Source organism: Tiliqua scincoides, chromosome 5, assembly GCF_035046505.1.
Source record: "Tiliqua scincoides isolate rTilSci1 chromosome 5, rTilSci1.hap2, whole genome shotgun sequence".
Lineage (NCBI taxonomy): Eukaryota > Metazoa > Chordata > Lepidosauria > Squamata > Scincidae > Tiliqua > Tiliqua scincoides.
Window position 1 is genome coordinate 52,989,966 of NC_089825.1, and position 23,601 is coordinate 53,013,566.

Genomic DNA, 23,601 nt, shown 5'->3' on the forward strand with positions numbered 1-23,601 from the left:
CTAGACTTTCTGCATTTCAATCTGTTGAAGCTGGTGACTACTATGGTCTTTCCCATTCAGCTTATAAACAGAGGTCTTCTGTTGTCGTTTCTTAAAGCACCACACTGCCAAGACAGTGGCAAGCAGTAGCAAGCATACAACAGTGATCCCAATGGCTATTATGGGGCCTTTATCGGAGCTGGAACAATCTGCCCCTATGCATGGTTCAAAAGTGGTCAAAAGTTTCCCTCCTAATCCATAGCTAAGAGTTTCTCTCTCAACCAGTTCATCAGCTGACATCTCAGTAAAGCCATCTTGAGAAGACACAGTAGGAATTGCTTGCACTAGAGAAGTTGTTGTTTCGTCTTTCTCTGGCTTTGGAATGTGGTCAATGAAATGGAAAGCTGTCGAAGTCTCCATTGTGGCCAAGTGCAAGCTAGTGATTGTGGTGGCTGATGCCAACTCCTGAGTGACAAATTCCTTAGTTGTTGTTGAGGTATACTTCATGAAACCATCAGAGCCTTCAGAGCTCACACTTACATTCTCCGGAGCACTTGTTGGAGTTAATGTTATCAGTATTCCTTTGATCCCATCATTATGTGCCGGTGATGAGACTGCCTCCATCTGTATGAGATCTTTTTCCAAGTTCCTGCTGCCTGTTTTCCTAACACTAACATAGTTGGGTTGGTCAGTGCGAATGTCCTCTTCCATTCCCATAGATCCATCGATTTTATCTTCTTCCTCCTCCTCACCTTCTTCCACTGCTTCTTGAGTAACAGGGTAACCATCTAGCCAGGACTGATCTGTATTCGAATCTATAATTTTTGTTGCTTTTGTATCATTGATCACGAGGATAGATCCAATGGGGAAGTCCTCACCTTCATTAATGGTTCTGGTGTCCTGGTCATTGTAGATTGTTTTCAGACCAATGTGGTTGTCGTCATCAAAATGTGAATTGTTGCCATCATCTACAGCTTTCTCTGACTCATGTTCTGTCTCTTTTGTATTGTGTTCTTCAGTAGGCATAGATCGGTCATCAGGGAAATTATCTTCATAATCAATATGTCCGTTGGTTTCATCTGAAAAGGAAAAATAATAATCTGAGTGAGGAAAAAAATTATGGTACTGAGCTATCACAGTCTCTGTGGTACGAAGGTTAAACAGAAAACTAGAAGTCTAGAGAATAAATAGTGACCTCTTTTAACATTCTTTTTCAGCAGCCATTCATGCACTCCAGCACCCTGTCCATATATGGGCATGGTTTGAAATAAACAACAAAAGCTAAAACACAAAATCATGTTTGACACCATTCCCCAGCCCCTCTGCCTGAAAAATATAACAGTAACATTTCAAAACAATAAAAAAATTCAAAAGTATAAAGCAATATTCCAAATACAGTAACAGTTCATCTCAATAACATCATAGAACCATCAATAACATAAGATTCTAACACACATTATTAAATAATTAATAATTATTAATTATGTGAATTAATTAGAACATAATTCTAACACATGTTATATTTTAAAAAAAAGTTGTAAAGTGAGCCAAATAACAGAGGCACTGAATTGCAAGAATGCAGTATATTGTCTTCAAAACACACTTTATTCTTTCTCTGAAATTGTTTAGTGGTAAAAATGGTGAGTAGTTCCATTTCACTGAATGGCTGAAATCCCACCTGGATCTTTTTTCTTTTCTTTCCTCCTCTCCACTCACTACTCATGCTGAATGACAGGACTCCACCAGAATCAAGATCCCCCACTGCAACTCAGTAGCAACCCTTCCATCCTAGTTTAAGGTAGGCAGATCTTCCATGCCTACTCTAGGAAGACAGTAAGTTAGGGACACTTCTGGCCAAGATGATGCAACAACCTCTTTCTTCCCAATTCAGAGATTTTTATGATGCCTCTACAAAGGAGTTGGGACTAGTGTAGCTGAATCTTTTGAAGTGACTAAAAGAATGAGCTGTGAACCAAGAAGCTGCTGGTTCCAATTCCACTTCTGCCAATTCACTAGACAAGGTAAGTTACCCCCTCTAGCTCAGTGTTTCTCAAACTGTGGGTCAGGACCCACTAGGTGGGTCAGGAGCCAATTTCAGGTGAGTCCCCATTCATTTCAATATTTTATTTTTAATATATTTGACTTGATGCTACCTTGGTATGTAACTGCATTTGGGGAAATGTTACAGACTTGTACTTTTAACAGGCTGCTCTGTGTATGCTTTTAACAATGATAAATGAGACTTACTCCTGGGTAAGCATGGGTAGGATTGCAGCCTAGGATTGTTAAAAATTTTCCTGCTTGATGATGTCACTTCCTCATGACATCACTTCCAGTGGGTCCTGACAGATTCTCATTCTAAAAAGTGGGTCCCAGTGTTACGTGAAAATCCCCTTTTTCCTTTTAAGTTGTGATTTTATATCTGGTTATAGGCCAAATTCTCACAGGCCCAATTTCCAAAAACCCTGGTAAAAGTCACAAGTTTACACAACCTCCAGCTTTCCATGCACACAGCAACAAAGATTTTAGCAACAAAGTTTAAAGAGTAAATTGTTGCTTAAGTGTCTCCTATGGTTGTATTGTTTAAATCAATCACTGCGTATTGTAAGTTTCCCAAGTCAGGGAAGCCAGCCATTAGACCCACTGAATTTTGCTGCTATGCTGATAAGGGACATCCTGACCCCGAACACTCTGGTGAGTGGCAGTTCTCCCTCAGCACAGCGCCCAGCCCATTTCAGTCACAGCAAAAACCCTTTTAAGAGAAGGCTGCCATATGCTCTCTCTCTCTCTCTCTCTCTCTCTCTCTCTCTCTCTCTCTCTGGCTGCCCCTCGAAGGCAGAGGTCCTCCTCCCAAGACCCCCCCCCCCCATCCACAAGACAGGTAACTATTTCTGCGTCTGGAACCTTTTCCCTTCTCCCCCCCTTTTATCTCCCCTTCTCTCCCCATCTTTAGTCAGCAACTGGGTTGGCAGATCAGGGACCCCTAAAATTCTTCCCTACAACCTATCCTTTTCTGATTTCCTCGGATGCACCAAATACACTTCACACGCAACCACCATGAAGGTTAGGTACACTGGATCCAAGTACTAGGATTCAAGTAGACATATATTTACCATTTTTCCATGTGCATTATGTATACCTGTGTGTTTTTGTAATAAAAATATAATCTTTGATTGAAAGTTATCTTTCTCCCAGTCTCCTCCTTAAGGTAAAAGGGAATTTCTCTGCATTACGCTATTTTGTTATCCAGCCTGCGATCCTGAAGTTTCCAATAAGGGCAGTTTACTAATTCCCCTAAACAAAACAGCCCTTATTTGGTAACACCAGTGCTAAATATGTGAGAACCACTGCTCTAGCTCATCTGCAATACACAAATAAGAGTACCAAGCCACTCTATAGGCTGCACAGTTCTGAAATCAATGAAGTGTTCACAGAACTTGGCCACTGCAACACAAATTCAGCAGAAAGTGCTAGTGACAGAGGGCCCAATCCTATCCAATTTTCCAATGCCGGTGCAGCCGTGTCAATGGGGTGTACACTGCATCCTGTGGTGGGGAGGCAGTCACAGAGGCCTCCTTAAGGTATGGGAACATTTATTCCCTTACCTTGGGGCTGCACGGCTGCTGCACTGGTGGTGGAAAGTTGGATAGAATTGAATCCTCAAAGAGTTCCAGCACAGACATCAGCAGTCAAGCTGGTTGGCACCCAGTAGTTACTTCATCCTCAAAACTCCCAGTGCAGTAGCTGAGCTTGTAAGTTATTGTTTCTCTGTCTCCACAATAGTCTCCAAGGCCATCCTCCCTCACATTCATCCCGCAGTACCACTGCTTCAATCATCACTACTGAACTCTTCTTCACCAGACTCTTGAAAAACAAATATTGAAACTCCACAATGTTTTTGACAAAGTTATACATATTTAAGGAATTTTGCATAATTATCTTCACATATTTGCTGAATCTTCACACTTGGGGGGATAAGAATTCACACAGTGCAGAATTCCTAATGAGCGTTGCAGTTGTGGTTTGACACTGTAATAATCCAAAATGAGATTATTGTACTGCCCTTGTACTAACCTAAGCACACTGTAAGAAACAATTTGAGTGTCTATGTTCTGAAACAAAGTGAATTATTTCCACTAACATACATTATAATCTCTTTATGAATTTGGTGAGGCTAGTTCTGCTTTACTTGCCTTGGTTGTGTCATGGCAATTCTAATCCCCCCCCCAAAAAAAAGAAGACAGAACGTTCTGCCAGAAATAACTTCTTAGAGGCCTGATACTTCTCAGAAAAAACACTGAAATGTTGACAAGGAAATTCTAAAATACTCTCCCAGTCCTGTACTTTAGCTATTGAGAAGCACTGTGCACAGTAATAGAAAAGAGAAGGAAATGCACACTTTCTGAAAATTATTGTGTCTGGAAAGTCTATTCGCTGTACCATTTTGGTGAAGTTATTTTTACTTTTCTTAGAATTTAATGCTGGTATCAGGATGTGGCTGTATAAGGTCAGTTCTTCTTAGCTGGCATATGTTGATTTGGCTCTATAGAGGCCAAAAACTACACTGATTTGAGAATCTGGCCTACTATTTTTGAAGCCACAAGCTTGCAGAGCTAAAGACAGGAAACTGAACTAAAAATTGCTTTCATAATTACATAAATCTCATTGAAAAGGTTATTAGGCCACCCTCTAAGTTAGGAGTGGCTAACTCAGCCCTACTTAATAAGTATTGCCTGCTTTGGGAAGGGTACACTTTGAGTAGTCAAAGCACAGCTCTGGGTGACCCCCCTCCACATACTTGTTCATCTGAAAATCACTTTTGGAGTGCCTTTTTTAAAGAGCCAGATGTGAGATTATGTCAATAAGAGCCCAAACCTACCGCCCCCATCCCCTCAGCCAATGCATCTGTGCCAAAAAGGCAGGTATCCAGCAGGGGGTGGATAGGGAGCCTTTGCAGGGAAAGGGGTAATTATTTCTCCTTACCCCTCCATAAGACTCCTACTCTGCAGTGTGTCTTTCGCTGGCGCAAGTCCAAGGAGAAGAAAGGGGTGGGGAGGTTAGGATCCAGCACATACCACTGCTGCCAGATCCATCTTCTCCTGCTGCCTCTCTGCTCCTGTCCCTGGCCAGTTTCACCCTCTCCTCACCCACCCCTGCCCCCACCGCTACCTTGCCTGTTCCAGCAGACACAGTGGAGTCCGGCAGTGGAGTTGGGGCACTGCTGCATCTTGCAGTAGCACAGGCAAAATCGTTGTTAATAGAATGCTCTGCAACACCGGAACTTGCTTTCACTGTCATAATTGGCTGGCTCTATAGGCTAAATAGTGAAATCTATTGTGAAATCTGTTAGATTTCACTTTGGGATGTAACCTGAACATATACATATACAAAGCTGTTGCCTCTGGCAGTGAAATGACAGAAGCACCCATCTCCACCATTCTTCCTCCTTCAGTTCAAAACGTGTGGAGGAGAGGTGACTAGTGGGCTAGAGAAGACACATTCTAGCCCACCATACTGCATTTCTCCACACTTCCGCTTCACTCACCCCTTCCTTTTTGAATCCAGGAAAGAAGAACAGTGGCTGGCACACTGCTAGGTAAAAGAGGGACAGTATTGCGCCCACCACCTCAGATGCCAGGAACCTAGCTCAGGATGTAACTCAAATAGCTGCCTTTGGGCCCAGTCCTATCCAACTCTCCAGCACTGATCCAGCTGCAATAGCAGCCCTGAGGTAAGGGAACAAACATTCCCTCACCTTGAGGAGGCCTCCGTGTCTGCCCCTACACCACAGGATGAAGTGCATGCCCCATTGCCATAGCTGCATTAGTGCTGGAAAGTTGGATAGGATTTAGGCCCTTCATCTCTTTTTTTTTTTAAACTCCAGGTGGTAAAGGCAGGTAGTGATTCCTTGTATCCACAGTCAGGTGTGCATATACAGTCCTGCAAACCTGCTTGCTAGGTAAAGGTAGTTTTCCAACTTTTGTAATACACCAGTTGTACAGTGAAAAGGACCTTTGGTAACAGAGTAAAGGTTATTGATTCATAATTTTCTAGGGGATATCAAGGGCAAGCTTTCTGTTAGCCTCAGTAGACTACTACAATTAGTAAAGAGGCTTTGCTCCGGCAGAAGGCTCAAGAAATAACAACATGAGGAAGACACAGCCACATCCCAGACAGTCCAATTTTATGAGCTCTGGCTGGCAGTGGAACATGTATTCTGCCACCAGCCACTGTTGAAAAAGTGTATAGGATTGCACCAATAATCAGTAGACTGACCTTTGACGCAGGCCTGAACTTGACCAAACCATTCCCCACAAGTGTGACAGAGCAGAGTAAAAGCCGTATCTTTGTTGCTCATGACATATCCTTGAGCACAGACATAGTGCAGTTCATCACCCATTTCAAATCCAGTATGACCATGGAGAATTGTGTGAGGGAAGGATGGAGGATCCCCACATGGCTTGCCTGAGAAGAAAAATAAGCAGGAATGTCATAAGAATATGGTTAGGCAGTGGCTGTTTCTAAGATGGTGTGAAACTTGGGTCTTAGGAGATAATCCTTTGGAAGCATGTCTTTCTGCAAGTTCTCCAGTTTTGGCTTGGATCATAGTTTGGAATCCATACACAGCAACAGAAATAACAGAGGGATGATTAGCATGTTGTTGTTTTATTCCTTTTTGAGTTATAAAAACAATATACTTCTGTGGATCCAGCACACAGTCCAGACCATTAGAGCTTTCAGTATGGAATTGTCCAAATATAATTTATTCTGAAAGAGGTGGAATTTTCTCCATATTTAGAGTACTAAATAATGTATCTGGCTTTTGTAAGTATAAAGAGATAAAACCCAAGCCATCCTGCTGGCTTCTATTAGGAAATGCATGTGGGTGGTCTTTAGGTAATTTTCAAAGCTCTGGTACTCTTAGGTGCACCCTTTGGAATACTGGGGGCTCAGGCTCCTGAGCCAGTTCACACTCCACATTTGTGAAGCTAACACATGAAATACACTCATCTCTGCTTACAAAGGAACAGTAATATCAAATGAAGCAGGAACTCATGGATCTACAAATCCAGTAGTCAGGGCTGCACTGTGATCCACACTGGCTTGATCTGTGCACACATCTCCTAATAGATCAAACCTGCAGTCAGATTTGAGAGAGCCAAGCATCCATGTGGAGAATAGTTGGGAGGACACACCTTCTCCCAGGAGGTGACCATTACTATAAAGGTGACAGCACTGTCCTTCTTCTCTACTGGCTCCCACAGCCGACTGCTAAATATCTCTCTTATAGTATCTATGAATGTCAGGCGAGAGAATATTCGGAAGGAATTTGGAAGTTTGTGACAGGTACCATTACGCATTGGAGGCTGACACATCTACACTTAATTCATTTTTCGTTGGAGAGAAATGAAAAATTTGTGCCAGAAGTTTTCTCAGGCAAAATCTGAATTCTACTCACAACAAAATCTTTAGAGAGTGCTGGGCTGTCCACATTTTCTTGGTAACAAATTATAATTAATTGATAGAATAGAGACTTGCTTGTCTGTCCACCCTGGTAATGACTGACTCAGAGAAGAAACTAGGAATGCTCAAACACTTCAAAGAGATTCCTTACTAAATTTTCATTCTAAGAAAATACATAGAAAAATACTCACTGCCTCATGGCTCTTCGGCGAAGACTCAAAACATTTCTGTTTCATCTGGTGTTTGGGTGATGGGTTGATGTCTGCCCTCTATGCCTCTGTAATAGTGTTTCGGTTCTGCTGCTTCTTTCTAATCCAAATACTCCCCCTCCCCAGTTTTATCATTTTCATTAATTATTCTATTTATTGCTTTTACATACTGCACATTTTATTATGGAACTTTGTAAGCTGTCGGGCAACGCAATCCTATCGTGCACTGGAATAGGCAAGCCAGGAGGCCTGCACTGTATCCAGCACAAGATTGGGGTCAGAAGTGGCTCAGCTGGAGGCAAAATGGATCTCCTCGGATTTGTGCCACCTCAGGAGGTGGCATAAGTCAAAGGAGAATGGAGCGGCTTCAAGCCGCTCTGCACTGCTTGGGGAACGGGGTTGGAACCCAGCATAACAGCTGGGTCCCAATCCCGCCTCCAGCTCCCTGCCTGCCTGTCCCAGGACCACCTCCGCCCACCCTCCCTCACCCCAGAACACATCCTCCTCACCTCCTCCCCACCCTCCCCAGACCCCTGTTTCAGCTGAGCTCAGCCAAAGCAACGCTCTCTCCCCAGGTCGGCTTAGAGGCTGCATTCAGCCTCCGTGGGCTGGTGTGTGTCTCTGCACTGGCCCAGCTGACTCCCAAGAAGCCACAAACGTGCTTTACGGCATGTTTGTGACCCTCCTGGGCTGGTACAAGGGACTTGCGTGAGGGACTTGCATTCGTCCCCTTCACCCAGGTAAGAAAAGTAGCCCTGCAATGGGGCTACTTGATTCTGCAGCAGCTCTTGGACTAGTGCAGAATCAAGGGCCTCCATGTCAGGCTTCAAGGAACTAAGCTCAGCTGGTTCCAGCCCCTCCAGCCCAGCTCTTTCTCCCACATCCCCCGTCCCAGAACACCTCCTCCCCACCTCCTCCCCATGCCCCCACTTACCTCTCTGCCACCTGGCAGTCTGGGCAACTGTGGAGCAATGGCTTCCCACCAGTGCTAGCCTAGTGCCGGCTGGTGCTGGGATACCTCCAGCGCTAGGCCAGCGCTAAGGGCTCACAAATGTGCCTTATGGCACCTTTGTGACAGTGCACACTAGCAGTAAGCCGGTGTCTTGAGCTCAGGATTGGGCTCTGAGACAGCTGCTCCAGGTAGCAGACTGGCGGGGGAGGAGGTTCCTGCATCTGTGTGTCTGCCCATCTCTATCACTTCTCCTCCTCCTCTTTCTCATCCTCCCTGGATTCAAAAAGGAACAGGGGAAGGGAGAAGAAGTTTGGAGGGGTGGAGAGTGGTCAGCTAGTTCTCCATGCTTTTCTCCTCCACGCTTCCAATCTCCTTCCATATTCCTGGGAGCAAGAGGAGGAAAAGGAGCAACTGGTTCACTGCTGATTGCTGGCATGCCACCTTGGTTACTAGGAGGTCTTGTCATCATCTGGTTAATGATCTCACTTCCTGCTTAATATCATCACTTCTGGCTCTCCGCAGGTGTCATGAATGCTGTTTGGCCTGCTATATGAAACAAGTTTGACAACCCTGTTCTAGAATATTTCCTCTCCCTTTTTAGAATTACAGTTAACATTTCATCCAGAAAGCGCTTGCACTCTGCACAGAAGAACCATAGAGGTTCCATCCCCTTCCACCCATTTGCTAAATGGATCTCTTCACTACTTTTAATTGAACTTTTGAAGAAAAGCAAACATCTTTTGATCTGACTTGCCACAGTGATTATTTCAGTACAATGTCAATGCTGACCTTCAACCTTCACACAAAGAGCATCATATCTGCCACTTGGAAAAGGATCCACTTCGATCTGAACTTCAATAACCTTCACGCTTTGTGGCTTACTGCCTGTCCTATTGCATATAGTTGTCCTAAAACCGAAGAAAAAGACAAAGATGATCAGAAGCTGTGCAAGAAATACTCCCCAAGTCCATTCTCCTGTGAGGTGTTCTCAGTCATGTATCATATCAGGAATATTTCATACAAAAGAATGCTTGCTTTGTTTATTTTGCTTTCCTGTTCTGTGTGCCCAGCACTGCTGTAAAGACTTTGATTTCAAATATACAGTACCATCATCAAGTACACCCTAAGGATGCTCACTCTAATGAATAACCTACAGATATTTAATAAACACTGCAGATAATTTCTGATTCTGCCTACAGTTTTTAGTAAAGGCAGCACAAACACAAAGAAAGGAAACAGAATTAGAGATGTCATATGAACATAAGAAGAGCTGTGCTGGATCTGACCAAAATGATAAAATAATCTGTTTTGATTAATCATTTATTTTTTAATTGCTTAATTAGCTAATCACTATAAAGGTGGGGCCTTGGTATCCGCAGGGGATCTGTCTTGGACCCCCCCATGGATACCGAAAATTGCATACAATCAAATCTGCAAATTTCGGTCCCCTCTGAAGGGCTTTTTTAAGCCTGCAGAGGCAGCGCGTGTCCACCTGCTGGCTCTGCAAGCTTCAGAATGGCCGTTTCTGCTGAAAAAATACTACGTCTGATTTCTGTTGGAAAACCAGAAGTAGTGTTTTTTTCAGCCTAAACTGCCATTCTGACACTCACAGAGGCTGTTCTGAAACCCGCAAAAGCCTGCAGAGCCCTTCAGGGGCTTCCCTGGGTCTCATGATGGCATAAAAAGTCACTTCCATGAGAAACAGGAAGTAGCGTTTTTTTGACTGAAATGGCCATTCTGAATCTCACAGAGGTAGTGGGCATACGCTTGCTGTCTCTGCAAGCTTCAGAAAGTCCTCCAGAGGGGACCAGAGCACAGCTCTGGAGGGCTCAGGTGGGGCCAAGACTAGCTCAGCGCAGGTCTGGGGGACCTGCGTTGAGCCAGATCCGCAGATACACAATCCATGGATACAGAGGCCCCACCTCTACTTGCCTCCATAGGATCAAAGTCTCAATACAGGTACCTTCTTGATATATTGAAGGAAGCATAAGATACTTTACATTGTAACAAGTAAAAACTACCATTTGTTACACGATATTGTTAATACCTGTTTTTTTTTAATTTCCAATTACTGAAACACACCAGATTCAACATAACCGTAAGGCAGCGGTTTTCAAACTCTCTGTGAGTTTGAAAACCGCTGTAAGTCCTTGCAGGGGCGGGGGGGAGCAAGGGGGGTGGGAGGAAGGCAGCAGTGCAATCTGTTTGCAGGGCTCCCCTGTCTGCAGGGCTCCCCGAAGCTGCAAAAGTGAAAGTGGAGCGATCGCACTTCACTTCTGGTTTAGCGTAAGTGGAGCGCAATTGCTCCACTTTCACTTTGAAAGCATCAGGGAGCCCTGCAGGCTCTCATGCAGGGCTCCCCACACCCCCGGGAGGCTCTGGTAAGTGCATCCAAGTGCATCCTGGGGATCACGCCGCTGCCTCCTCCTTGCCTCCTGGCTGCCCCCACCCCTTAAGGGGGCAGAATCCAGGGCCTACAGGCTGGGGCATCGTGATGCCCCAGTTTGAAAAGCCCTGCCATCAGGAATAAACAAGTGTTTATAAACACAGTTCCATTGTTTAAAATGCCTCCATCATAAATTTAAAATAGAATTCCAGTAATTGATCAGATGACTAATGTACAGCATTAAAGAATCTTTAGGCACAATATAAAAATCAGTTGTTATAGTTCAGGCACCTTGAGTTGGCTCATAGATTACAAAGAAGTGGAAAAAGTAGAAGCAAAGGTAATATATCTGTTGATCCACAATTCCCAAATGATTTATCTTCTGTAAGTCCTACCAGTACAGAGGAGGAAGAAGCGTAAATCATCAGGCATCTTCTTTCTTCCCTTTTTTATAATTAGCTGCTGCGTTAGTTTGCTTTGACATTGACCAATATCCCATACCTACTAAACTGCAAAGAATATAGGGCAGCTGAATTAGATTTGATCACTGGCCCATGTCATCTAATGTGGTTTCCCAGTAGCCAAGACACTGAAATGTAAAAGTCCATTGGGAAATAATAGAAGGGTATTGAACTTTTCTGTCCTGTGATCCTGTAATTGGTCTTGCCCTCAAGCCTTATGAGAAGTCATATGCCCTTTCGGTTTATTGCTTATACATTTTCCTCAGAGCAATTCCAGATGTTGAACATGAAAATTAAGGTTATGTGTGATACCAGCTCACTTTTGATCTTTCAGACCCCTCCTTTGATTTATTGAGGTTTAAGAATCACCCCTAAGAATATCCCTTCCTAATTTGGTTTTAGTTTTTTATAAACCTTCCATTTCCTCTGTTTGTTTAGCACCTGTAATGAGGCTTTTCTTTTACAAGGTCATTTCATTTCTGATGTGTCCTTGCTACACATTTTTAGGATTTATTTCGCTATGGGAGTCAGTTGTGCTCAAAAGAAAGCTGTTGAAAAACATTCAGCCCTTGGGTAAGATAAGATATATTGAAAATTGTCACACACTGTAAACTGTACAGGAGGTTAAGTGGTGTTAGGTTTACTGGATTTCCTGCTGTAATTCCTATTTGCAAAGTCTGCAAAGGTGTGAATGGATCTCTTCATAGCAAAATTACTCTTGTGGGCTTTTTCAAATGTTGCGATAGCAGTTTTCAACTGTAATAATGTTTTTGGTCAGAACACCAACTGCATTGTAGGCTATGTTTCAGTCAGGGCCCAGAGAGCTTTAAACAAAGTTTGATGAGCATCAAAGAGCATAATCACCCACATCTAATCTATGGTGTTGAAGGCTTGACAGAGATAGTTCCAAGTAAATGCTTTAGCAAGATCAATCATATTTTTAGAAATGGCTGCACACGGCGATCACATACTTACATAGGTATTTATATACTGCCTTTCTCTGTTTTTTAGACAGCATTCAAGGTGGTTTACATGATATTTTGATAAACATAGGTATCATGTTAAAGCCTGTTTTGCCCCCACTTTGACAGCAGCTGTTTTCTAAGGGCCAGACTAGATCAGAAGCACCTCTTATTTGTTAACAACCACCACCACCACCCTGCAGGGCAGGGGACAGCTGCAGTTGAGACCAAATACACAGGGAGGTTTGCTCTTTCTCCATACACCATTTTGAAGCCAAGAAATGCTCCCCTGAAGTGGCGGTTTCAAACTGAAGTAGGGATATAAGGAAATTACTGCTTCAGAGAATGACTTTCTTGCAAAATGGTACATGGATAAAGATCAAATTTCCCTGCATATTCTAGTTCCAACTGGTGTTGCTGCTCCTCACTCCAAGGCAGGACTTTTTAAACAAGTAAGTGTTTGTTAGGAAGGATGCTTCTATGGCACATATTTGCATGCAGATCTGGTGTGGCTCTTAGGATTGTGGTTGCAATGTCTTCATGTCATCCCTATCATAGGCCTTTCTTTCTTTCCCAGACGTGAAGTTATAGGAATTCCAAAGCCAGGAAGACAATGCAGAAGATAATGAATGAAAATAGGAAAAGTCCTGTCTCCACAGTACTCCTAGGTATTTAGGACTCCCTCACAGTCACCTTTATCTTCCTGTCCATCACAAAGTTCTTGAAGAAATATTAAACATTTTTCTGGTCTTGTTGGTTAAAGAGAGAGAGAGAAGACTTGGCAAGGGTTGGGCTCTTTTCATTTAAAAAGTGAAAGCTAAGATTTTCAGGAAGCAAAGCCATATTCTGTGGATTTTCTGTACTCCCACAAAAATGCAACACACACAACAACCCTCCCAGGCCCTGCCCTACTTCTCTCAATCTCAGCAGGAAGCCCCCCCCCCCCGCATTTTAAGACAAATTTTGCTCACTATCCCACTTTGAATTTTGACCCCCAGATTTTACCTTGGATCTGGTCAATTTCACCTTTATTAATGGCTCCTGAACAATGTGATCACTGGCTCCGAGTTAATAAGAACATAACACTCAAGTACAGCTTAAAGTGCAGGAGTGAAACATTCTTTTTTCTGTGCATGTGTCCCTTCATTAGGGGTGTTATTCTGTGTCACACTGAATGAGCTGCTCCATCCTTCCTTATTCCTCCATTGGTCAGTGCCTTGTCCTAGTTATTGAGTCTGGTATATATGTACTTCAAGCACCACGGGATTTTGCCAGATGGGTGACACTTTAGACATGTGCCAAAAAATAAATGCATCTTCAAGAACTCTGTAGGAATGTGTAAATGGAAAGATATCACTCGGTATGTCCAGTTGCAGCATGGTGGCCAAAAGCGTTCTGCTTTTCTGTGGAAGGGAGACATATCAATCAAGTGATATTTCTCAGGGTCCTGTTGGAATGATCCCCCCCTTGGGATTGCTGCCTCTCCTTTTGAAGTATGATCACACTTTGAACACCTATTTCTTTCATTTTTCACATCCAACAGCTGAATTCATAAAGCATCCAGCTGACTGAAATGAATGGGAACGCTTTGACAGATCACTAGAACTGGAGAAAGATGGTTCAGTGTTCATGCAATTATACTTCATATTTACAGAGTATACTTCCTACATGTTCAGAGTATTGAGCATCACACATGGGACTGTAGTCAAGCTAGTGCAAGCAGCGAGAAGCCAATGGAAGGGGACTTCCCTGCCCTTCCTCTCCACTGCAGTCCTGTGTTCTTGAAAAGCTGCTCAGTGCTGGCTCAAGCATGAGGCCAACTGAGGCAGTTGCCTCAAGATGACAAATGGGTGGTGGTGCCCACCTCTTCTCCTCACCTCCATCATCCTTTCTCTTCGTCCCATTCCCTGGATTTGAAGAGAAAGTTGGGAATGGAGCAGAAAAGTAAGTATGTAGGAGAAGATATATTCCAGCCCATGACTCATTCTCTCTTAAGCACTTCCTCATTCACTCTGTCCTTCTCCCTTCTTCCTTTTTTATCTAGGAGGAGGAGGAGGAGCAACCGCAGGTGGACTGCCAGATAAGGGAAGGAAGCATTTATTTGATTACCTCAGGCACCTGGAGGCCTTGAATTGGTGCTGAAGCTGCTCCTGGATGGGCGGAAGACCCTTAGGAACTGGATGGCATGTGACACAGTACACTGGGTCTCTCTAATGGTGCACTAGACAATATTACTACTACAGGTACTGAGGGTTCAGGGGTCACCCTGGCTCCATGAGCTCTTATCAGAGTGTGGACCCTTGGCCAATGCCCCAGCCTGACCAATTATTGATGCCATCTCTGGCAAGGTGTTTGATGAGAGGGCGGAATCCGCTGAAATTGGGCAGAGGCACCTTGTGTGAGCTTAAAACTAATTGGTACAAGTCAGATATACATTTACATTATGATGGAAGTCAAATCTAAGTGACTGATTTTGCAATAGTTAACAACTTCAGTTCAAGCCATTTTTCAAATTTGGGGGCCCCATTAGACAATGTTGTCTAATGTTGAGCCCCCATACCTGTCTGAAAGTCATGGAAGTATGGCTGGTGGGCAGAAGCTGGCATCACTGACATCAACTGCTGAGTCCATATCTCAACATGGGGCCCACTGCCAACCCCTGGAACCTCCTGGTCCTGCTACTATTGTTGCTTTTTCGACTTCCCCCTCTCAGCAAGCGGCAACAGGAACAAGGAGAAGGCAGTAAAGGCTCCGCAGATAATCCTCCACTCTGTTTCGACCCTGACACATCCCTTGCCTCTACTTGGACTTACACCAGCTAAAGAGCTGCCATTGGTCCAAGTAGATTCATAGAGACCCATGTGGGAGCAGAGTCAGATAAGTAAAATAGTTTACTTACCTCTCCCCCCCCCATATGGCCTCTGGTCACCGACAGGATGCAGCAGAGCCTGTACTAGCATCTCTGCACCCTGCAGGCAGGATTAAGCCCTCAGGCTACAATCTTGTGCAAATGTACCTGGGAGTAAGTCCTGATGAACATATAGTAGTAGGCCTTACTTCTGAGTACCAAATATACTTTTTAGATTTAACTGAGATTTTTTAAAAATCCCATTTTTCAATTTCTATCCATTTGGTTTAAATTATTGCAATCAACTTCTAAAGTTTTGGAGGAAATGAGCTAGGTATTTAAAGAGCATACATTTCAAAGCAGGAATAAGTGAAAGGACAAGAAAACATTGTTCTGATGAAGACACTTCAAAGCTGTTTTTGTTGTACGACCTCAGCAGGGCATGGCTATCAGAGTGCCTTGACAAGCTCCTGCACTTTAACATTTACCACCATCTCACTGCTGTGTACCAACAGAGGTTATTCTGGCATGCACCTCATATGATCAGAGACATTGAGTACTACCTGCTAACAAGCCATGCCTTGCATCCAGTGTGAACCAAGTTGGTGGTATTACCTCTTGGCAGGTGGGCCTCTTAACTGATCTAGGCTCTAGCAAGTGCCAACCATGCTTCAGTTGCAATATACTCTCTTTATAACCAGATTCTCAGTCACATGTCCCAATAATGCTGTTTTGAAAAGAGTCTAGTATGTTAAAAGTATGTTAACTAGAGTGTGTTGCACTCCTCCTTACCCAATAGTGCCATCAACCAGCCATGCTCTGGTACACACACTAAAGGAGCAGTCCTTAATGGCTCTCCACAGTTCTTCTGCACTCGCTAAACGGGCTCCCACTGCAGCACAGGATTGCTGAGCCATTGCTAAATCCAGACTCTGGGAGCCATTCCTGTGTCCGATGGCAAACAACTTTCCTACAAGGCAAGAGACACACAACAAACATGCAGAAAATGCAGAGTAAGTCATCTGGAATTGTTCCAAGTATATTTCTGATAGACTTCCTGCAATTCCCTTGATTTTTTCTTATGAGTGGACACATACTGAAATTGGTACAAATAGACCCAGGAGGAGGAGCTGGGTATGCAGTGTTAGCATTCCTATTCTCAGGGTCTTCAACATTATACATGGAGTCAGACCAGGCGTGTACCTGCATACCACACTGATGAGAGGCAAGATCAGGACCGCAGACCACTCCAAGAACAACATCCAGATGCCCAAACCTAAATAACACCTCAAATGAAGGTTGCTTTTTTCAAGACAGTGCAGAATCTGACCAGAGCAGTGTCAGGCTGCGGCTACAGCTGGGCTACAGCCTGCCAAAGCGGCATCATGTGCTGGGGGGGGGGGGAGGCAGTGTTGCAGTGGAGTTTGCTGCATTGCCACATCGCAGTTTCCAGTGGCTGGAAAGGAGGGACTAGAAAAAACAGGAGCAGTGATTCATGGCCCCCCTTCCTCATTAACTGCTTTGTTAAAACATCATGTTTCAACAGACACATGTGATCTCCTGCAAACTGCTTGAGAAACTTTCATTTGCTTGTAGCATCTGGTTGTTCCTGTGTTACATTTTTATGATCTTGTTTTCATGAGGGGTATCATTGTGATCTTGAATTGCATGAGGTTTTTGAGCACTTCACAGAAAAGCAGTTTACAAATTTAATAAATAAAAACAGTAGTTGCTCGATCTAGAGATGATAGTGTGCCAAACCAATGTACCCGATCCTTTTTCAACCCCAGGAAATCTGATAATACCCCCTCCCCCACCAGTGAGAGCTGTCTCTCAACCTCAAGGCTGATGTGTACAGTTGCACTTCCTAGCCTTCATCCAGAATGTTCCTGGGTTTATTTTCTGGGATCAGCACAGCTCCAACCACTATGTATGCCAAGATGGGGAGGGGGAAAACAGGAGTTGTGCCAAAATGCCAAAACTCATTTTGTGGCATTTTGTAGGAATGCCAAAAACATGGCATTTTACTATAAATGTCCCAAGAGAGCAGATTTTATGGCTTTAGAATGTGATTTTTTATTACATTTGCTCCCAGAACACTGTGCTGGTAACTCTGGTGACTCTAGCAATGCTTCCAATGAAACTTCAAGCACTGTAACTGAAAGGAAAAGCACATCTTTGGAGAATCCGTCTCTCTGACCTCCCAATTCAGATTAACAAACTCGCATTGTGCTTATAAAAATCATAGTCCACACTAATAACTAAACCTTGGAGTTCTGTTTAAGTTTAAGGAAAGATCCTCCAGCATTTAACATTCACTCTTCCAAGCAGGATTTTAGCTGTGTACTGTGTACTGATGAAGATGTACTGTGGCTTCAACTGAAGGCTACAAGTTAAGACAACCAGTTTCATGGTTCTACCAGGGCACTTGGGCCTCTTGATTTATCTAATGCTTTGTCATTAGTTTCATTTAGGTAAAGCTGCATCCTTGGAGAATATACTAATATAACTGACTGGGGGCTTTGATTGGTGATTAGGAGCCCAATCCTGGGATTGATGTGCCAGCTTAATGCGGCATGGACCACTGAGCCACAGTAAGGTAAGTGGGGGCGGGGGAGAGGTGGGGCAGAGGCGTTCCGGGGAAGGGGGAGGTGGGAGGAGGGTCGGGAGGAGGCATGACAGGGAGGTGGGGAGAAGCGGGTGGGAGGCGTGCCAAGGGGAGGGAGGGGAGGGAGGAAGGCAGGACCAGTGGAGCTCTGCTCCACCAGATCCTGCATGTTCGTGTGGGGCTTGGCGCCCAACATGAATGCTCTTACTGAATCGAGTAGCCTATACTACAGTATTACAGCCCAATACTGAATCATGGTGAATCGAGTAGCCCCATTGCAGGGCTACTTCCCTTACCTGGGAGAAGGGGACAAAAGTCCCCTTCTCCCAGAGTGCCACCCATGGCTGCTGTTGGTGCGCAGGATGAGGCGGTACCCATTTTCGGTGCTGCCATAACCGCACACCATGGGAGCTCAGAATTAGGCTGTAGGTCTGCATGTGAGGAGTCAGGCATGCCACACAACCTTCCATAAGTTTATTAACAAGTATGTCCTGCTGAATACATGAATGTACTCCCTAGTAACTATGATTATTGCAATCTGTGCATGCTTACATTGAAATAAGTTTCACTGAAATCAGTGAAATGTTAGCTGCAATCATATACACACTTAGAAGGGAATAAATCCCATTCCAATCAATCAGTCCTATAATTCTAAACAGTTCCGATCCTCAGTGGCGTCACTAGGATTAACGTCACCCGGTGCAGGAGGCCTGCACGTCACCCCATGTAGTGGGTGGGACAACGCCCCAGGTGGGCATGATGAGGTACCATTGCCTTGCCCCCACCGGTTTTTTTGCTGTACCTTTTATTAGAACACAGATATTTCAATGTGGTTTGCTTCATTGCATTCTGCATGAAATTACGCATTGATTGATATATAACATGATGGGATTATTCCTCCAAATTCTGATTTTAGTGATTTTGCATCTGTCCAGGACCCACTGGAAGTGATGTCATGGCCAGAAGTGACATCATCAAGCAAATGAAAGTAAATAATTATAAATAATTAAATTAAAATAAAACAAATAATTAAATAAGGGGGACCCTGACCTGTTCCACCATGTGAATCTACTCTGAAGTAAGTCCTATTGTGGTCAATGGGGCTTACTCTCAGGAAAGTGTGGATAGGATTGCAGCCTGTGAGCCCAAGCCTATGCATGTCTACTCTGAAGTAAGTCCCATAGTGGTCAATGGGGCTTACTCTGTAGTCTGCCTGCAGTAACAACCCCCAAAAAGAATCAGTGAGATTTCCAGCCCTCCCCAGTGCCCAATTTAAAGTTCTTCTGTTTCAAGCATATCAATACAAAGACCCACCTGGCTTTACAAGTGCAAAATAGAAAACTTTCCTCTTACCAGTTGAAGCCTCTTTTTTTGTCCTTTTTAGTGGGGGGGGGGAGCTACCTTCTGGAGCATTAGTTGCACTCCAGCTCCATCAGATCAGGACCATTCTGCTGTCCTCACATTCCCCTTTGCCTAGCCTGACCAGCAGCCAAGGCTCGTCTGCCTACTCCCGAGTAAAAGCGACATGAGGCTGCTTCACTTTCCGTAGGGCTCCATAGACTCGTAACTGGGAGGGGGGACCTCCTTCTCTGTGTTTTTGGGGGCTGCATTCATTGGATCAGGACCATTCTGACCTCTTTGGAGTCCTCTCAGCCTGCCTCTCAGCCTGCCTCCACTAAGGCAAGTCCACCTTCTTGCGAGTAAACGTGACCACATGGCTTTGTTTCAGGCTCAGACTTGCAGCTGGGAGGGGGGAGCTTCTTGGGTGTTTTTGGGGGGCTGTATTCATTGGATCGGGACCATTGTGGTGTCATTGGATTCCTCTCAGCCTGCCCTGACGGACTATGGCAAGTACGCCTACTCACGAGTAAATGCGCGATACGGCTCACTTTCACTTTCCATAGGGCTCCATGCATTTTTTCCTTCCGGTTTTTTGGCCATAACTTTTGAAGGAAAGGAGCTATTGCAATTCTGTTTTTTGCATTGCATCCCGCTGGCCATTCCGCATCCAACAGTCTATGGCATGATGCAGTACCTCCTCATTCTGTGATTTTAGCACGTCCTCCCCCCAGGGTGCGTCACCCCCCCGGCGCGTCACCCGGTGCGGCCTGCGCCCCCCGCACCCCCCTAGCGGCGCCAGTGCTGATCCCAAAGTAAATATGAAGAGCAATGGATTTTTTAGATGCTGATTATGAATCTCATAAACTGAATGGCATATATACATATATTTATTTGTTAATCGATTTGCATCTGAGGGCATTGGCATTTATAAACATGGAATCAAATCATTTTCCCGGTGAATGCGAATGAGAGCTTTGACCAATTAACTCTGCTCTGTCCCTGTGACACCTCTCCCCTCCCACCACACTACCATTGGTAAATACATCCTTAGGCAGTTTGAATATGAAAAGCTACATTGAGACCGTTAAGGATTGAGACCGTTAAGGGGTGTAGGTTTTAGGAAGGAAAATATGCCAGTCCATCAGAATTTGGACTAACAGGCAATGGGAGTACACTCTTTCTAGTTACGTTCAAGACAGAGCAGAAACAGGACACAGAAGCTGACATTTGGTTCATCAACATGCTCCCCAACTGGACAACCCAGAGTGTTCTTAAGTATATGTATTCAATAAGCTTCTAGAGGAATAATATTTGGATTTTATGAAAGTGTGAATGGCACATAGATGCCTTTATTGACAGTTTTACACTCATTTGCATTCAGTAAGGGCTTTGAATGCTAACCATTTTCATTGTTCCAAGCAAGCATTACAAGAAACAACATAATCATAGGGTTTTTGTTGTGGTGGGGAATGCCTTATAAAAAATACCGTTACTTTCACATGAATGTCCAGAAATCCATGTGCAGGACGCTAGGCATTAGTATCTGGGGAATATTTCAGATGACAAAAAAAAATGCTATTCTTACACTTACACTATTTACACTACAGGGAGGTGCATTTTAGTTGAGTTCTCCACATAGCATCAGGCAAAAAGTCATCTTCCTGCAGGATCTGTAAAATAACCTGTGCCATTTTTAGACTTTGTTTTTCTTTTTCGGTTGAGCTTCTCGCTATGTGAAATGTTGAGTCCCAGTGGTTTTTTGTTTTTTTTAACCCAAAATAGCCACAGAGATATTTTTACTTTTCCCACTTTTTCTGCAGTTATGCAGTAGGCATGAGGGCTCTGGTGATTCCACAAGTAATACTTAAAAAAAAAAAACTGAGAAAAACTCACCGTCAGCCTTGATAGAAGCTATCTGGAGGAAAAAGAAAGCAGATCCCACACACTGGATGAAGGTGAGAGGCGACTTCTGACAAGCTCCAGCCATGGCAGTAAGCTTAGAGTGGCTTAGAAAGAACTTGATCCCAGCTTGAAGGAGAGGGGAAGGGGTGTGTGTGTGTGTGTGTGTGTGTGTGTGTGTGTGTGTGTAGGAATTCAAGCAGTGAGATCCCAAGCCTTGGACATTCACTGATGGAGATGGAGCATAGAGGAAGGGAAAAGAGTAGTGGGAAGAGAGAGGGAGGCAGTGTTCCCAGGGCTGCCCTAGGGGAGGGGGGAAAACTGTTCAGCCTGTTGGACTTGGGAGAGGTTTTATCTAGCTTGGTTGGGTATATGGAGAGCTGGTGTCAAAAGTCACATTGCTCTGTCAGTAAACCTGGAATACATCAGAGGGGAAGAAATTCAAAATGCATATAAGGGAAAGGGGAGGGGGAAAGGGACTGACCAAGCAATCAGCTGGAGAAATCATGTTTACTCAGAAGCAAGTCCCACTGCTTTCCGTTAGGATATTTCAAGCACAATCCTCCATGCTCAGTTCACGCATGTGAGTTGTGGGGGCTTGGGGTTGTCTGGTTGAATGAGTGCACAGAACAGCATTAGTCTGAAATGGAGAGAAAGCAGGATGGCAGGAAGACACCCACTGCCAACTCTGCTATTGCAAGCTGGCAAAAGTGCAGCCAGAATCACAAGTGCTGTCTCTGTATTACACATGTACACACATACACTGAGTTCATGCTGGCATTTCTGCACACAGTTGAAACCCTCCCCCCCCCTCCATATACCGATCATTTCTTGCATGGACGAAACTGGTCCTTCCCCCAGCTGTCTTCTATGCTCATCTGAGAAGGAAAGTGTGCAATATACTTTTGTATATAAACTTGTGTGAACAGTGCAGACCTATCCCCATGCACTCCTGAATAACCCTTAAGAAGAGAACACTTGCCATTTTTCATGTGTGAATAGAGCTGCCTACAAACTCAAATGTGGACATAGGAAATAATTTTGGTGAAATGCAAAGACTAATTAGGCAAAGGTCCAAACTGTGTAAGGGCTGATGGGGTAGACCATTGCTCCTGTTAGTTCCTTTTTGAGATCTTCAACCCCTGATACTTCTACTGTGTTTTCCTGCACTCTCGGTGCATAAAACCATTGTGCCTCCTCAGTAAAAAAGGGCAATCCCTGTGATGAAATAGAACCTATCCATAGTGTTGCCAGAATCTTTTTGGTTAAAACACATACAAGAAATACTTTACTATTTCTACTGCAACTGAACAGAGCTCAAAAATAATGTTTTTTTCATATTTGTCTTTTTTCTTGCGACTTCTCCTTCACTTCTTGATATTTTTTTTCCCTTTTAAAATGTTAGGTTTGCCAGAAATGCATGAGCCTCCAAGAAAATCCTAGAGAATGAATAACAATCAAAAGCATCACTGACTTCATATGGAATACCACCTTCAATCATGCCCATTTGTGTCCCAAATTCAAACTAGTCCAGCTTCCTGTATCTCACAGCAGCCCATCAAATGCCTCAGGGAGCACACAAGACCGCAAGAGACCTGCATCCTGGTACCCTCCCTCGAATCTGGCATTCTGAGGTAGCCTACTTCTAAAATCAGGAGGTTGCACATACCCATCATGGCTTGTAACCTGTGATGAACTTTTCCTCTAGAAATTTGTCCAATCCCCTTTTAAAGGCATCTGGGCCAGATGCCATCTCTATATCCTGTGGCAAGGAGTTCCACAGACCTCACTACATACTGGGTGAAGAAATATTTTCTTTTGTCTGTTCTAACTCTCCCAACACTAAATTTGGTGTTGTGCGTGTGTGTAAGAGGGAAAAGAACATCCCTCTATTCACTCAATCCATCCCCTGCATAATTTGGTATGTCTCAATCATGTCTCCCCTCAGGTGCCTTTTTTCTAGACTGAAGAGCTCCAAAAGCCTTTCCTCATAAGGGAGATTCATCCATTCACATGGAGATATGACCAGATATGGAGGTGTGTCAGATGTGATGGTAAATTGAAAGATATTGTGGAAAACTTCTAATATACTCAACAAATATGATGGCAGTGGCATAAGGAAAAGAAAAATCGCTTGTGGGTTCTGTTGACCTTGTAATCCAACACTCTGCTATAATCATGTTCATTTAGCGTCATTTCATCCCATCTGTGGACAAGTCCTTTCTAAAAATTAGTATTATGAATTAAATGAAGTGAGAATATATTTTTATAGGAGTTTATAAGATGTTAAATAGAAATAATTAGAAACAGTGTAACTACAACATCAACATATAAGTTGACTCCACCCCAAAGTATGCGTTCCACAGAAATTAAGATCTACCATCAGTTAGAATTTGGGAATGTCCGTAAGAAAACATTTATTTTTCATCCAACAACAGAATGATGCCAGTGATGGATCTCTTGATGGATCTCCCTGACAAGGAGACACTGAG

The 23,601-nt window shown here is 43.9% G+C and overlaps 1 protein-coding gene across 1 annotated transcript; it reads right to left on the reverse strand.

The window, feature by feature from the left end:
• On the reverse strand, positions 1-21,197 carry SUSD5 (sushi domain containing 5). The gene is made up of 5 exons (XM_066631447.1): positions 21,104-21,197; positions 16,054-16,231; positions 9,394-9,512; positions 6,256-6,444; positions 1-1,058 (listed from the first exon to the last, which is right to left on the reverse strand). Exons 1-5 carry the CDS (start codon positions 21,195-21,197, stop codon positions 1-3), a joined length of 1,638 nt encoding a protein of 545 aa, XP_066487544.1.
• Positions 21,198-23,601: the final 2,404 nt, after the last annotated feature.